We start from the raw sequence: 17,131 nt of genomic DNA on the forward strand, positions 1-17,131 counted from the left end.
CATCGTAATGGCAGGAATGAAAGACATGCAACGGAGTCAAACGTGGTTTCCATGTGTGTGGCGTGATACCGTTCCACCGTCCTCCTATAGCTCCTCCCACCAGCCTCCACTGTTCTCTTGGATCATATGGAAAAAGTCTGAGTAGGTAGGTCTCAGGGAGACTAGGCCAAGATACTGAAGCATCCATATTCAGCAGATGCTATTATCCAGAGACTTACAGTAAGTGCATTCATCTTCAGATAGCTAGGTGGGACAACCACATCAGCAAAGTCAGTGAAATTAAAAACTATGTATCATATTTACATTGGAAAAAGGGAACCTTTCTGCTCTGTTTTAGTCTAAGCAAACTGTTACGCCCTTCACGTTCACAAAAAGCACCCGTAATTTTGGCCAGTAAAAGTCACCTGGAAACAGCTCTCTTAAAACTTCTAGACTTCAAGTTGCTTCCCCCATTAGAACGTGTTGTTCTGGTGGAACGTTTGAAACCTGTAAAGATTCACTTTGCACTTTCTTAAAAGCTTGTGTAACTACAGTAACTACAGTGTAACTACAGTAACTAAAGCTTTGTAATCTTACTGTGAGTTGGCACTAGCAGTAAACATATCTGTGGCTCTCCGTGCAGCTGTCACAGTCCCCATGTCACTACAGTGTAACTACAGTAACTACAGTTTAACTACAGTAACTACAGTGTAACTACAGTAACTACAGTGTAACTACAGTAACTATAGTGTAACTACAGTGTAACTACAGTGTAACTACAGTAACTATAGTGTAACTACAGTAACTACAGTGTAACTACAGTAACTATAGTGTAACTACAGTAACTACAGTGTAACTACAGTAACTATAGTGTAACTACAGTAACTACAGTGTAACTACAGTAACTATAGTGTAACTACAGTGTAACTACAGTGTAACTACAGTAACTACAGTTTAACTACAGTAACTACAGTGTAACTACATAACTACAGTGTAACTATAGTAACTACAGTGTAACTACAGTGTAACTACAGTAACTATAGTGTAACTACAGTAACTACAGTGTAACTACAGTAACTATAGTGTAACTACAGTGTAACTACAGTGTAACTACAGTAATTATAGTGTAACTACAGTGTAACTACAGTGTAACTACAGTAACTACAGTTTAACTACAGTAACTACAGTGTAACTACAATAACTACAGTGTAACTATAGTAACTACAGTAACTACAGTGTAACTACAGTAACTACAGTTTAACTACAGTAACTACAGTGTAACTACAGTAACTACAGTGTTACTACAGTAACTAAAGTGTAACTATAGTAACTACAGTAACTACAGTGTAACTACAGTAACTACAGTGTAATGACAGTAACTACAGTGTAACTACAGTAACTATAGTGTAACTGCAGTAACTACAGTGTAACTACAGTAACTACAGTGTAACTACAGTAACTACAGTGTAACTACAGTAACTATAGTGTAACTACAGTGTAACTACAGTAACTACAGTGTAACTACAGTGTAACTATAGTAACTACAGTGTAACTACAGTGTAACTACAGTAACTACAGTGTAACTACAGTAACTACAGTATAACTATAGTAACTACAGTAACTACAGTGTAACTATAGTAACTACAGTGTAATTACAGTAACTACAGTGTAATTACAGTAACTACAGTGTAACTACAGTCACTACAGTGTAATTACAGTCACTACAGTGTAATTACAGTAACTACAGTGTAATTACAGTAACTACAGTGTAACTACAGTAACTACAGTGTAACTACAGTAACTACAGTAACTACAGTGTAACTACAGTCACTACAGTGTAATTACAGTAACTACAGTAACTACAGTAACTACAGCGCTCGGCTAGTTAGTCAAGTTAAGCATTATAAGTACACTCTAACGCATGGGTGTCAAACTCTGGCCCGCGGGGTAATTATATTTGGCCCGCGAGACAATACCAAATTACTACTAGAGCTGGCCCGCCGGTATTATACAGCGCATTCACCACTAATACTACGAATCCCATAATGCTCTGCTGTTTTCGCGCGCCAATCAGGACAGGACCCAGAAACGCTCTCTCCTCTGTGACAGTAGTCATAGCAACATAGACGCTACAACTGTCAGCGAGCTAACCCTTCCCAAAAATGGCGAAAAGAAAGGCAGAAAACAGGAGCTTTCTGGACAAGTGGGAGGCAGAATATCTGTTTACATATGTAAAAGACAAACCTGTTTGTCTTGTTTGTGGAGTCAACGTGGCTGTAAGTAAGGAGTACAACATTAGACGACACTATGAAACGAAACACCATGACAAATACAAGGACCTGGACATGACTCAAAGGAGCCAGAAAGTAGAGGAGATGAAAAGAAGTTTGGTTTCACAACAGAATATGTTTAAAAAAAGCCACATCACAAAGCGAGGCTGCTGTAAAGGCTAGTTATATAGTGGCAGCAGAGATCGCAAAATCAGCCCGGCCCTTTAATGAGGGAGAGTTCATGAAAAAGTGCATGATGAAGGTTTGTGACCTCGTATGCCCAGAGAAAAAACAAGCATTTTCAAACGTGAGCCTGAGCAGGAACACAGTAGCTGATCGCACATGTGATCTTGCCACCAATCTGTATGACCAGCTGATGGAAAAGGGAAAAGATTTTGTTGCGTTCTCCCTCGCTGTGGATGAGAGCTGCGACGCATCTGATACTGCTCAGCTGTCAGTCTTCATCCGTGGAGTGGACTCAAATCTGTGTGTTACGGAGGAGCTATTAGGATTCAAATCAATGCATGGCACAACCACAGGAAAGGAAATCTTTGAGGAGGTTTCCAAATGTGTAACTGAAATAAAGCTGCCGTGGGATAAACTCGTTGGATTAACGACAGATGGTGCGCCAGCGATGTGCGGTAAAAAGAGTGGACTGGTGGGCATGGTTCGGGAGAAGATGCGGGAAGAGAACTGTGCAGGTGAGCTAACTGTTTACCACTGCATCATACATCAGGAAGCACTGTGTGCCAAAGCCCTAAAGATGGAACATGTTATGACCACAGTAACACAGGTAGTTAACTTTATAAGAGCCAAAGGTCTAAATCACCGCCAGTTTAAATATTTTCTGGAGGAGTGTGGTTCGGAATACGCAGAAGTGCCGTATCACACAGAGGTGAGATGGCTAAGCAGAGGAAAAGTACTGAACAGATGTTTCGAGCTGTGTGAGGAAATATGTCAATTCCTGGAAACCAAAGGGAAGGATACAGCAGAGCTCCGGGAGCAAAAGTTCCTGTGTGAGCTGGCCTTTCTCTGTGACATCTCGAGCCATCTCGATGCGCTGAACCTGCAGCTTCAGGGGCGGGGGCGCATCATCACAGACATGTACGCTGCAGTGAGGGCCTTCAAAACTAAACTGTGCCTGTGGGAGAATCAGATGCTGCAAGGAAACCCTTGCCATTTTCCCTGCTGCCAATCCATAAAAGCGCAGATCTCTACCGCCGTGTTCCCATGCGCACAGTTTGCTGAAAAACTCAGTGTTCTCGCCGCTGAGTTTAGCCGGCGATTTGCCGACTTCGATGCCCAGAAATGCAAGTTTGAACTGCTTAGTAATCCCTTCGCAGTTGATGTGGAAAATGCACCAACCAACATCCAAATGGAGCTGATTGAACTCCAGTGCAACGACACGCTGAAGTCAAAGTATGATGCTGTGGGCGCCGCACAGTTTCCACGGTTCATCCCTGACACAATGCCTCAGCTCCGCACCCAAGCTGCTCAGATGCTCTCCATGTTCGGCAGCACTTATCTATGCGAGCAACTTTTCTCCTCGATGAAGATGACCAAAACAACTCACAGGAGACGTCTGACTGATGAACATCTTCGCTCGATACTGAGGATTTCTTCAGCTCAGAGCTTGAGCCCAGACATTGATGAACTAGCATCCAAGAAGAGATGCCAGGTATCTGGCTTGGGCACATCAGATTAGACCAGTGTGCAATAATTAACGTTTTCTTTATGCACTTTTTCTTGCTACAAGGCATGGGCTTGAATGGTTGATTGATTTATTATCATTTTATTTGTAAAATTATTAGCCAGTGGAAAAAGTTTATTTTGGTATTTAAATCAGAAGGCTGCAAATAGAAAAGAGGCATACAATTTTTATTTAAATTTTATTTATTTAATAAATAAATGCCATTGATGTGTTTTTTCATTTGAAATTCGATTTTGCATGTCTCCACTATTAAATTATATATTGTATGGTAATAAGCGATGCTTGTTCCATATTCAATGTTAAAGCAAAACTTGTTTGGGTCCATATTAAAAGGTTAATTTGTTCAATGTTGGCCCGTGACTTTGTTCAGGTTTTACATTTTGGCCCACTGGGTATTTGAGTTTGACACCCCTGCTCTAACGGGTAGCTGAACGTTTGTCCATGCCTGTGTTTGGAAAATATATAGCATCACTATTGTTATTTTACTCCTGCTCTTTAATTATTTGTTACTTTTTTTTTTTTTATTGTACCTATCTATTTTTTACTTAACACTTATTTTTCTTAAAACTGCATTGTTTGTTAAGGGCTTTTAAGTAAGCATTTCACTGTAAGGTCTACTGCACCTGTTGTATTCGGCATTTCACTGTAAGGTCTACTACACCTGTTGTATTCAGCATTTCACTGTAAGGTCTACTACACCTGTTGTATTCAGCATTTCACTGTAAGGTCTCCTACACCTGTTGTATTCAGCATTTCACTGTGAGGTCTACTACACCTGTTGTATTCAGCATTTCACTGTGAGGTCTACTACACCTGTTGTATTCAGCATTTCACTGTGAGGTCTACTACACCTGTTGTATTCAGCATTTCACTGTAAGGTCTACTACACCTGTTGTATTCAGCATTTCACTGTGAGGTCTACTACACCTGTTGTATTCAGCATTTCACTGTGAGGTCTACTACACCTGTTGTATTCAGCATTTCACTGTAAGGTCTACTACACCTGTTGTATTCAGCATTTCACTGTAAGGTCTACTACACCTGTTGTATTCAGCATTTCACTGTAAGGTCTACTACACCTGTTGTATTCAGCATTTCACTGTACGGTCTACTACACCTGTTGTATTCAGCATTTCACTGTGAGGTCTACTACACCTGTTGTATTCAGCATTTCACTGTAAGGTCTACTACACCTGTTGTATTCAGCATTTCACTGTAAGTTCTACTACACCTGTTGTATTCAGCATTTCACTGTAAGGTCTACTACACCTGTTGTATTCAGCATTTCACTGTAAGGTCTACTACACCTGTTGTATTCAGCATTTCACTGTAAGGTCGACTACACCTGTTGTATTCAGCATTTCACTGTAAGGTCTACTACACCTGTTGTATTCGGCATTTCACTGTAAGGTCTACTACACCTGTTCTATTCAGCATTTCACTGTAAGGTCGACTACACCTGTTGTATTCAGCATTTCACTGTAAGGTCTACTACACCTGTTGTATTCGGCATTTCACTGTAAGGTCTACTACACCTGTTGTATTCGGCATTTCACTGTAAGGTCTACTACACCTGTTGTATTCAGCATTTCACTGTGAGGTCGACTACACCTGTTGTATTCAGCATTTCACTGTAAGGTCGACTACACCTGTTGTATTCAGCATTTCACTGTAAGGTCGACTACACCTGTTGTATTTGGCGCATGTGACAAATAACATTTGATTTGAGTTGATTTGATTTGTGCATGCCTGTGTGACGGTCACCTTGTCACTACAGTCCTCGGGCTAGTTAGTTAAGTAAAGCATTATAAGTACACAGTAGCGGGGTAGCTGAACGTTTGTCCATGCCTGTGTGACGGTCACCTTGTCACTACAGTACTAGCTTTTAGCATGCCGACTTTGGCTAGCTGAACATTTAGCGCTTGTGTCACTCAATGCGGCTCCTCCTCTTGGTTGGAGGTTTGATGGAGGAGAACAGCACAGTTGGCCTGCTGGAACCTTCTCTCGTGAATCTCATGAACTTCCTGTCTCCAGCACAGGAGGTTGGTTGCACCTTAATTGGGGAGGACGGGCTCGTGGTAATGCCTGAGGCTGAATCATAGGAATGGTATCAAATACGCATGGTTTCTATGTGTTTGATGCCATTCGCGCCGTTCCAGCCGTTATTAAGAGCCGTCTTCCCCTCAGCAGCCTCCACTGCTCTCCAAGGATTGGCGGGGCGGCAGGGTAGCCTAATGGTTAGAGCGTTGGACTAGTAACCAGAAGGTTGCAAGTTCAAACCCCCGAGCTGACAAGGTACAAATCTGTCATTCTGCCCCTGAACAGGCAGTTAACCCGGCCGTCATTGAAAATAAGAATTTGTTCTTAACTGACTTGCCTAGTTAAATAAAGGTAAAATAAAAAATTGAAAAAAGGATATCTACTGTAGTTCTATTGGTATCAGCAGATATAGATGTCCTCTATACTATCTCTGTGTGGTCCAGTTCTGCACTATATTGCATTGATTTGTTGTAGGCCCAAACAACTTCAACAGTTTCTACCATTTACCAACTTATCTTTAAGTTCCTTCCTTTTGCCTTCCCAAAAAAAAAGAAGCTGTACACAGCTGTACACAGGTCTCTGGTCTCTGCCGTCTAAAATCATCAAAAGCATACCAATCGAGCTAGTTACTTATTGTTTAATCTACTCTATATGTTCCAACAACAAAAAGCTGAACTGTGCGTCAATTTCAACATTAAAAAACTCCCTTTATCTCCCTGTCTTCTACAGATGGAGTCGAGCAGTGCAGCCAAGACGAAGAACGACAAGGCGTGGAGGAACGTGTCTGAGGAGATCAAGGGGATCTTTCGTAGGTCTGTCCTGCAGCTCCAGGAGAAGGGCACCATGAAGCCCCCTCAGGCCAAGAAATTCCTCTGTTCTGGTATTCTGCTACTCCTGTCCCCTTCTTCTTCTATGGTGTTAAACCATCAAACTCAGTATAGTATATTGTGTTATTTAGTGTTGTGGCGTTTTCTTGTTTTACTGAGCTACATTGTACAACCAAGATATGTGTGTGTGCGTTCATTTGACCTCCTAAAACATTTAACTGGGGAAGGCTTTAGTTAAATCAGTTAAGTCATTATTATGATGATTTTGTGGTAGCAATCAGTTTTTCTCATGAGCTAATGTACCATCAGGGAGTTTCTACTGATACGGAACATAGAGATAAACCGACACATGCAGACTAGATATATATATATCCCCTTTAAAAAAAAATATCGCTCTGTGTTTACAATTTAAAGTAGGTCTGCCCTAGAGGGCTCCTAAAGTATTCCAAAATTGGGTCTAATCACACTAAAAGTCACTCCGTTTTGGGTTAATGTAATGATCTCTGATTGAATTGGACACTGTCACCCATTTTGAGGGTGAAAGAGGAAGTAAGTGTGTTTCCGGTGTCTGCAAGGTGTTTCTCGGGCATATCTCTGTAGCCGTTATAGGGTGATGTGATGTTGGTTGAGTTTTGTGGGACATCATGGGTGCCGCTGGGTTTCTCTGTAGCATTTCTGATGCATCATGGGTGCCGCTGGGTTTCTCTGTAGCCTTTCTAGACTGATGTGATGTTTGTTGAGTTTTGTGGGACATTGGCATCATGGGTGCCGCTGGGTTTCTCTGTAGCCTTTCTAGACTGATGTGATGTTGGTTGAGTTTTGTGGGACATTGGCATCATGGGTGCCGCTGGGTTTCTCTGTAGCCTTTCTGATGCATCATGGGTGCGGCTGGGTTTCTCTGTAGGCTAGGTGTTTGTACCTAGAGAGAACGCAGCAACACTGCTAGCAGCAGCCTGTTTTGTAATGAATATAGGGAGAGTTTGGGGATTGTTTCCTGCTATGTTCCCCTGCTGAGCCATATATATATATATATATATATATATACGCTGTGGACAAATTCACACAAAGTCATTTTACTTGATTACCATGCAGATTTCTATGCTTGATTTGTTCAAAGGCATAGCCAATGCTTATGTGTACGGGGGAAGAAAAAAGACATTCAGTATGCCAGTTAATTGACTGTACCGAGCTTCAAACAACGTTTATCTCCACCCTTTTCTTTCCCCTCTGTCTTTTCTCACCGTCTACTCTATAGCACGCTGCAGTGTGGGCGACACGGGAGATGCTGGCAGAGTTTCAGTAGAACCGGCTCTTTGAGGGGGAGGGGTGTGGGGGGGTCGGGGGGCTGCAATGTTGGTTATGTGATTGTATCAACCGTCTCAAAAAAGGCTTAGGGGGAAACATATCTAATCGCAGACTAAAAGCAGGCTAAAAAAAAGACTGCCAGAATCTGTGTGGCTTCACTTAAAGACTCGCAAATCTCCCAAGTCTGTTTTGAAGGCAAGCTTAGGAGCTCACAACAGAACCCAGTGCTAGCCTTTTCTTCAAGCTACTTAGAAAAGTAGTAGGCCTATAGTGTGGGTTCAGAAACAATAACTCACGTAATTTTGAAAAATTTTAAGACTGCAAATCATGTGTGGATTAGCCTAACTCCTCAGAAATATTATATAGCAAGTTTCTTCAAGGACAAAAATGTTCTAACTTTTAATTGATTGTTTGTTTGTTTTTTCTCTCCCGTTTTTCAGCCTTGGAGGATGAGTTGGACTTTGCCTTGGGCAAACAAACGCCTGCCTTCCTCAAGAAGTGTGTCTGCTATATCCGCAAGATCTCCAACTTCGACCGGCACGCCAAACTCCCGGAGATGGCCAAGTACATGGACATCGTCGTCGCCGAGGACCGCGTCATGCGTAACCAGGAAGCCTACGAACGTCTTTTAAAAGTACGAGACGAGTTTATCCCCACGGTGGTGGCCTCGTCCAACCTCCGGGTCTACTCCTCTGTGACGCACTGCGACATGAAGCTAGGCTACTCCCAGGAAGTGGAGAGCCACTACGTTGAAGGCTTGTGTAAACAGTTCTACGAGGATATGGTGGACATCATCCAGGCCACGGTCCAGCAGAACTTTGACACAGAGACCGACCCCCTGTACGACGAGATCCTCCAGCACCTCTCCCTGTGTAAGAACTTCTCTGCCTTCTACGATTATAAGAGCGAGACGCTGGACCTGGTGCAGGAGTATCTGCTGCCGTCTAAAGGGAGTAGGATGAGCCCCCTGGTGGTCTACGGTGGGCCCTGCACGGGGAAGACACTGCTGCTGGCCCAGGTGGCCAAACAGGTGATTGACTGTACTGTTGGGGGTCTTAATGGGACTTCCTGGTTTAGATGTTGCAACAATAAAATGAAAGGCTTTATCAATCACAATAAGGCATTTGTGTGAGGGATAATGTACATTTTGGGGTCTATCTGTGTTCGTCCGCTTGAGTGCGTCTGTCTGTGTGTAAGAGTACGCAAGGGTGTAGATGTGCTCGTTACGCATGCATTATCCATCTGTGTTAGTTAGCTGCATGTAAGTCTATCCATCAACTATGCACTTGTGCCTATCTTTGTGTGTGTGTGTGTGTGTGTGTGTGTGTGTGTGTGTGTGTGTGTGTGTGTGTGTGTGTGTGAGGATGTATATGTGTGTATGTGTGTGTGTGTGTGTCTGTGTGTGTGTGTGTGTGTGTGTGTGTGTGTGTGTGTGTGTGTGTGCGTGCGAGGTCACTGTTCACTTACTGGCCTGTCTGTTACTGGGCCGTCTGTTTGCCCAGGTCATGTTAGGGTCATGTTGCAAGGGAGCCCACACAGTGCAGTCACTCTGCCCTGCTTCTTGACCTTTATAATAGATTCTTCACCTCTAATATCTCACAGTTGACAGTTAATTTATCACAGGTGACATAGATTGTTCAGAGTTGTCACATAGATCAGAGTGCTAGATATAGTAGATATAAAAGCCTTCTCCTTTATTTTCTTCTCCCTGCTGCTTCTGGGGAGAGAGGGAGGGAGGGAGGGAGGGAGGGAGGGAGGGAGGGAGGGAGGGAAGGAGGGAGGGAGGGAGGGAGGGAGAGGGGGGGATCTGTTGACAGCCTGTCGACCAGAGCAGACTGTCACAGACTGTCACAGATTTTAGTCACTAACTGTATATCTGTCATGATGAGCTCTGAGACCTGGTCTCCTTGGAGTTGCCACATAGATATTTAGTGTGACATTTACGGTCAGAAATGAGGCCCCTGGATTCTACGTGCCATGCGTGTCACGTACAATAGAATCCACACAGTCCCAGTCCCACATGTAGACACACACACCCGCACTAACACACACACACCCGCACTAACACACACACACACACACACTGCTATTGTCTAGGAAGGGATTCTAGGAATCACAGCAGGGGGCCTTGGTGAATGATTGAATGAAACTATAAATATGTATGAAACAAGGGAAACAGGGAGCAACACTGATTCATGAAATATTTCTCATGTTGGGAAAGTCATTGGATACTTCTTCTATCTTAGCCTGCATGGCTGCCAGTCTGTTTCTGCACTCATGCCAATTCCTTGTAGAGTTCTTGTGCAAAACATGATTTGACTTGACAATGACAATGAAGTAGACTATAGCACAAACAGATCTGGGATCAGGCATTTTTAGACTCACATATCTGAGATATGCACTGGGCACCAGACTGGCCAGTCGTCCTCAGATCTGGGATCAGGCAACGTCTATCTAACTCTTGAAAATGTTTACATTTTGGCTTGTTGTTTTTCTGTTTACCTCATGGCCTTGGCGAGGAGAGGACAGCTTAAAACAGGATCTCTTGAATAATGTATCAACTCTACAAACTGAGTTCACATTCATTGCGGTTCTATTTGTAAAGTATATGTCCCCAGGAGACAGAATACCTGGTATTGAAGCAGACCTCTGTCCTCTGTACACTGCTCTAACCTTGGCATCACATCACGCCCAATGTTTTCCGAATAGAAATTCAAGCTCCCTCCACGTTAGTAGAACTGTATGTTGTCTTCTGAGTCACACAGAGTAAATATTGATTGGGTAAAAATGATTGCAAAAAGCTAAAGCCAATTAGAAATTACACAATAACACAAAATGAACGACAAAACTGTATATCACATTTTTTTCACAGAGCTTTTTCCGGTTAGATAACCCTTCCCTTACAGTGGAACGCGCTTTGAGGCTTTGAAAACTGTTTTATAAATGCAATCCATTATTGAAAACATGGCCTTGTATGTTTTCTCTCTCTGAGTTGCGTATCTCTTCACAGAGCTCCTTCATGTAAGACAACCATCCTTGAGAAAGTGACTAAATATATTTTCTCTTCTCTCTCTTTGTCATTTCCAGGCCTACACGTGGCTCCAGACGGAGATGGGCCCCGAGACAGACCCGGTAGTCATCGTCCGCTTCGTGGGCTCCTCAGAGTTTGCCACAAATCTGCGTACCCTACTCCAGAGCATCTGCGAGCAGATAGCCATCAACTACCGTTGCCTGATCCACTTTCTGCCCAACAAGATCCAGGAGATGACGGAGCTGCTAGTCAACCTCCTTGGGGAGTCCTCCTTCCAACGGCCCCTGGTCATCATCCTGGATGCGCTGGAGCAGCTCTCAGAGGCTGACGAGGCCCGCAAGCTGTGGTGGCTTCCCGCCCACCTGCCTCGCACTGTCCGCATCGTTGTCTCAACATTACCCAACAAGCACGGAATCCTCCAAAAACTCCGCTGTTTGATCCATGATGAAGGACGCTACGTAGAGCTGGTGCAGCGTGACCGCAAGACCTGTAGTCAAACACTGAAGCAGCAGCTGCTGGGGTTGAAGAGGAAGGTGACCTCGGGACAGCAGATCTATGTCAATGAAGCGCTGGCCAAGTGCACGCTACCCATGTTCGTCAACCTCGTCTACCGGGAGGTGGTACACTGGCGCTCGCACAAGGACGTGGACGACCGTTCGCTGTGCTCCACCGTGCACGAGAGCATCGAGCAGCTCTTCTACTCGGTGGAGAACAAGCTGGGGCAGCGGTTCGTGTTCAGGGCGCTGGGATACATTACCATGGCCAAGGCGGGCTTAACGGAGGTAGAGCTGGAGGATATTTTGTCACTGGATAACAGTGTGCTGGGAGACATCATGGTCAGTTCAAATCTAAAAAACCCGCTGAGGATCTCCTATGACCTGGTGGCGAGGCTGAAAGAGGAACTGGAGGGGTACCTGGTGGAGAGGCAGGTGAGAAACGTTACTCTGATGGTGTGGGCCAATAGACATCTGCACCTCATCGCCCAGAAGCTGTATCTTAGCAATGAGGAGGACGTGCACCAAATGCACAGCCTCCTGGCTGAGTACTTCCTGGGGGCGTGGTCGGGCGGCAGGAAAAAGATATTCCACTGCGACAACAACCACTTTGCCTCGCTCAACATCTCCCAACACAAGAACCCCCACCCCCAGCAGCCGTCCCACAAAGAAGCATCCGCCGAGAAGTACTCCTATGACAGGCAGACCCCTGAGCAGCCCTGGGTGTTCCAGTGCAACCTCCTGGAGCCTGACATCTTCTTCGTCAACCACAGGAAGATGACAGAGCTCCTCTACCACCTGACTCGGAGTGGCCGCACAGACGACCTCATGTACGGGGTCATCATGAACTTCAGTTGGCTCTACACCATGATCAAGATAGGGCAGTTTGAGAAGGCGCTGACTGACATCGACGTAGCCTACAGCTACTCCCAGGAGAAAGAACTCAAGTTCTTGGCCACCACACTGCGCAGCATCAAGGTCAAAGTGATGAATAACCCGGCATCCCTGTCTGCAGAGCTGCAGCAGAGGCTCCTCCCTGTGGTAACCTCCCTACCAAAGCTTCGACACCTCCTCCTGGAGTGCGACAAGGACGGCCCCAAGTACTGCTCCATCGTGCCCCTCCACTCCTCCATGGATGTCACCTACAGTCCTGAAAGACTGCCGCTGTGCTCCAGCTACATGCAGATAGTGGAGATCCTGCCCACCCTAGCCCCCAACATTGTCCTCGTGGCCCTGGACGATGGGTCCGTCAGCACATGGGATGTGGAGAGCAGGCAGCTCCTCCGGCAGATAGACACGGCCCGCTCAGTTGTCCTGGGGATCAGACTAACCAGTGACGAGAAGTACCTGGTCGTGGCAACCACCAAGAATACGCTGCTCATTTATGACAACCATAAGTCCTGCCTGCTGTCTGAAGTCGACATCAAGGGCTCCAAGCACTGTGGTATCACAGGAGGGGTGGCTTTCATCAACGGATTCACACTGGCCAGCCATCATGCCTTGGCCTGGCTAGAGGCCAGTAAAGACGTTAATGTGATCGATCTGCTCTACGGCTGGCCCCTCTACCAGTTCCACTGCTGGTACGAGGTCACCTGCGTCCAATGCTCCCCGGATGGAATGTATGCCTTCTGTGGTCAGTATCTCAACACCACGTCCATCTTCCATCTGGGCACCGGGGACAAGCTAGCCACGGTCACGTCTGAGTTTTCCGGGGGATTCGTCAAGTCCATCTTAGTTCTGGACACCATTCACCAGATGGTGATGATCGATAATGAGGGGAGCCTGTCGGTGTGGAACACCAAAGAGATCAACAACCCCAGACTGATGGAAGATTACGACTGCCGGGGGGACGAGAACGAGGTCGTAGGCATTGAGCTGTCAGAAGACCAGCACTCCATCCTCATCTGCAAAGACAAGAGCATCGAGGTCCTGGACACCAAGCTGTGGAAGATGGCAGAGAAGTTCAAGGCCAAGCGGGCAGAGCGTTTCGTGGCTGCAGTCCTCTCCAAAAATGGCCAAAGTATCGTGGCCTCCATGGAGAACACGTCGTCCATATTTGTGTGGAGGAGGGACAGTGGGCAGTGCATGGCCAGCCTGATTGAGATCTCTGGGGCCATCATTAAACTCATCAAGTCCACCCACCACAACCTGCTCCTGTCTGTGGCCAGCAGTGGAGTGCTATCAGTCTGGGACATTGACATCATCACCGCCATGTCCAACATTGACAAAACAGGTAAGAGGATCCAGAGTTTACAGCTCTCTGGAAGGGAAGACTTTGTGTTCACAATGGACGGCTCCGAAGCCATCCACAAGTGGAACTTCAGCACAGGCTTCATCGAGACTGTCTTCAAGCACGAGGGCTCGGTGGAGAACTGTGTCCTGACCTCCTCCGGGGATCTCATGGTGACGTCGGATGATAAGTGCAGCCAGTACATCTGGCATACGTCCACCGGCGAAAACATTTTCCGCATCAACGGACAGAAGATATCCCAGCTCCTGATGACCCACAATGACCAGTTCGTGGTGTCCCTCTGCGAACAAAACTGCTCCCGAGTCTGGAGGCTGGCCACCGGACACAAAGTGTGCAACATACTGGTGACCCTCCAGAACGCACTGATCACCACCGCAAACACCTTCCTAGTGGGAACTACTAAAAATAAGCTGCTCGCTGTCAGCCTCTGGTCAGGCAGTATTTCTAAGAAGTTTGTCTGTGACGACGGCATTAGCATTGTCAACTTCAAGCTTATTCCCGACTGCCCTGACTTCGTGGTCTTCATTACATCGACAGAGACTGTGTTTATATGGAGCGTGGCGGACGAGTCAGTCTGCAGACGCGTCCAGCTGCCTACTAACTTCCTCAAAAACCTGGAAGACTTCCAGATTTCACCAAATGGGAAACTGGGCATTGTCTCCAAGGGCGACGAGAACATTAACGTGTTGGACCTTCACAGCGGGAAGCTGAGGCTCGTTCACGCCGCCGGTATCATCTGGCGGCAGAAGCTGTCCAGGGACGGGCGCTACCTGGTCTACATCTGCTTCCGGAACTGCGATGAAGATGACGAAGCGGGTGTGGTGTCCAACCTGATCGTGATGCGTCTGGCGGATGGAAAGAGCATCGGGACATGCTCCCTCTACAAGACGCCCACCTTCCTCTGCCTGTCCCAGCGGGCACTCAACATCATCATCGGCTTCGAGGACGGCAGCATCAGCACCTACACGGTGGTGGACCGCGTGGATGCCGCACTCAAGATCAAGATTGCCACGTCCAACAGCCGGCAGATCGTCAACAACGCCTCGCAGAAGGTAAGGCCCAAGTGCGGCAACCACACTTTCAAGACCATCGCCGACTGCGTGTGGAGGGAGTCCACTGAAGTCTTCTCCAGGGATAGCCCCATCAATGTGTCTGACTCAGGGGAGCCAGAGACCACCACTCCCACCAAAAAGAGTGAACTGTTGCAGTGAGAGCGGGGTAGGGGGGGCTACAGTTGACCCTTGTTTACAGCCACCTGATTCAGCTGCAGATGTCCTCTGTGTAGTTTACTATATGCTGGCTGCTACTATAACGCTGCACTCAAGTCATGTATCACAACAACCTATATGATGTTAGCTTATTCATTTTCTTCACACGACGACTGTTAGAATCCAAGTAGTTTTGTATGGTTCTAATTTATATATAAAATATATTTATTTGGTTTGACATCATTTTTCCTTTTTGCATTTGAAGAACAATGTCGATTTTTACATTTCTCCATTTTCCATTTCCACATTTCCATTTCGGTTAGCTCTTTACCAATTGTCTTTGTACGTGTGTTCATTTCTTTGCGTTGTGCACATTAAGCCATAATGTCGTTGTTAAGAAATGTGTATTTATTTATGTTTAATTAAATCATACGTACTGAACATTAAACTATATACACCATCGTTCAAAAGTTTGGGGTCACATCGAAATGTCCTTGTTTTTTGAAAGAAAAGCACTTTTTTTTATCCATTAAAATAACATCACATTTATCAGCAATACAGTGTAGACATTGTTAATGTTGTAAATGACTATTGTAGCTGGAAACGGCAGATTTCGTATGGAATATCTACATATGCCCATTATCAGCAACCATCGCTCCTGTGTTCCAATGGCACGTTGTGTTAGCTAATCCAAGTTTATCATTTTAAAAGGCTAATTGATCATTAGAAAACCCTTTTGCAATTATGTTAGCACAGCTAAAGAAGAAATAAAACTGGCCTTCTTTAGACTAGTTGAGTATCTGGAGCATCAGCATTTGTGGGTTCGATTACAGGCTCAGAATGGTGAGAAACGAAGAACTTCTGATGAAGTTTCTTGTTCTGAGAAATGAAGGCTATTCCTTACGAGAAATTTCCAAGAAGATTTCGTAAAATGCTGTGTACTACACCCTTCACAAAACAGCGCAAACTGACTCTACCCAGAATAGAAAGAGCAGTGGGAGGCCCCGGTGCACAACTGAGCAAGAGGACAAGTACATTAGAGTGTCTAGTTTGAGAAACAGACATCTCACAAGTCCTCAACTGGCAGCTTACTTAAATATTACCCGCAAAACACCAGTCTCAACGTCAACAGTGAAGAGGAGACTCTGGGATGCTGACCTTCTAGGCAGAGTTCCTCTGTCCAGTGTCTGTGTTCTTTTGCCCATTTTAATCTTTGATTTTTATTGGCCAGTCTGAGATATGGCTTTTTCTGTGCAACTCTGCCTAGAAGGCCAGCATCCCGGGGGTCGCCTCTTCACTGTTGCTGATAATGGGCCTCTGTACGCCTACAGTATGTAGATATTCCATTAAAAATCAGCCGTTTCCAGCTACAGTAGTCATTTAGAACATTAACAATATATACACTGTATTTCTGATCAATTTGATGTTATTTTAATGGACAAAAAAAATGTTGCATTTCTTTCAAAAACCAGAACATTTCGAAGTGACCCCACATTTATGAATGGTAGTGTGTATATATATATATATATATATCTTTTGGCTGCTGCAATTCGTGCAACTCCTTAAAAAACATGTTATGTTGTGCTTAATGCAATCAAAGTGAGTGCCTGGTTTTTGAAATGTCTTTTATTTTCGTATAGACTACTGAGAATTGCAGGGAGTTCGTAGACACACTATATACAAATACATATACTAATTTAGCATACATAATCAATTTGATTGATTTTAAAATGATCAAAAAAATGTTTAAAAATAAATTAAAAATACAAAAATAAAAAGTTGAGGATTAAGGTACTTTAGTGGCCGTGTTGAGTTTGAGATTATAAATAGATGTATTAACAGCTGGTCCAACTTTACCTGCAGTTTCCGGTTCATGAATTTCTCAGTGTAGCATCTCACTGTTCGTATCCACGCCTTAAACAGTCTTCTGTTTTACAGCTTTTACCTTCAGTAAAAAAAAAAATTAAAAAATAGTCTTAATATTTAGAGAGAAAGAGAGAGAGAAAAAAAACTTA

The 17,131-nt window shown here is 44.8% G+C and overlaps 1 protein-coding gene across 1 annotated transcript in view; it reads left to right on the top strand.

Moving 5' to 3' along the window:
• Positions 1-15,586, top strand: part of nwd2 (NACHT and WD repeat domain containing 2) — a 94,844-nt gene extending 79,258 nt beyond the window's left edge. The window contains exons 6-8 of the mRNA XM_036958270.2: positions 6,730-6,880; positions 8,573-9,162; positions 11,220-15,586. Coding sequence (XP_036814165.1) covers positions 6,730-6,880; positions 8,573-9,162; positions 11,220-15,119 — 4,641 coding nt within the window. The 3' untranslated portion in view covers positions 15,120-15,586. The remainder of the gene's footprint in view (positions 1-6,729; positions 6,881-8,572; positions 9,163-11,219) is intronic.
• Positions 15,587-17,131: the final 1,545 nt, after the last annotated feature.

This window comes from Oncorhynchus mykiss, chromosome 21 (genome assembly GCF_057628025.1).
Source record: "Oncorhynchus mykiss isolate SJ-2025 chromosome 21, ASM5762802v1, whole genome shotgun sequence".
NCBI lineage: Eukaryota > Metazoa > Chordata > Actinopteri > Salmoniformes > Salmonidae > Oncorhynchus > Oncorhynchus mykiss.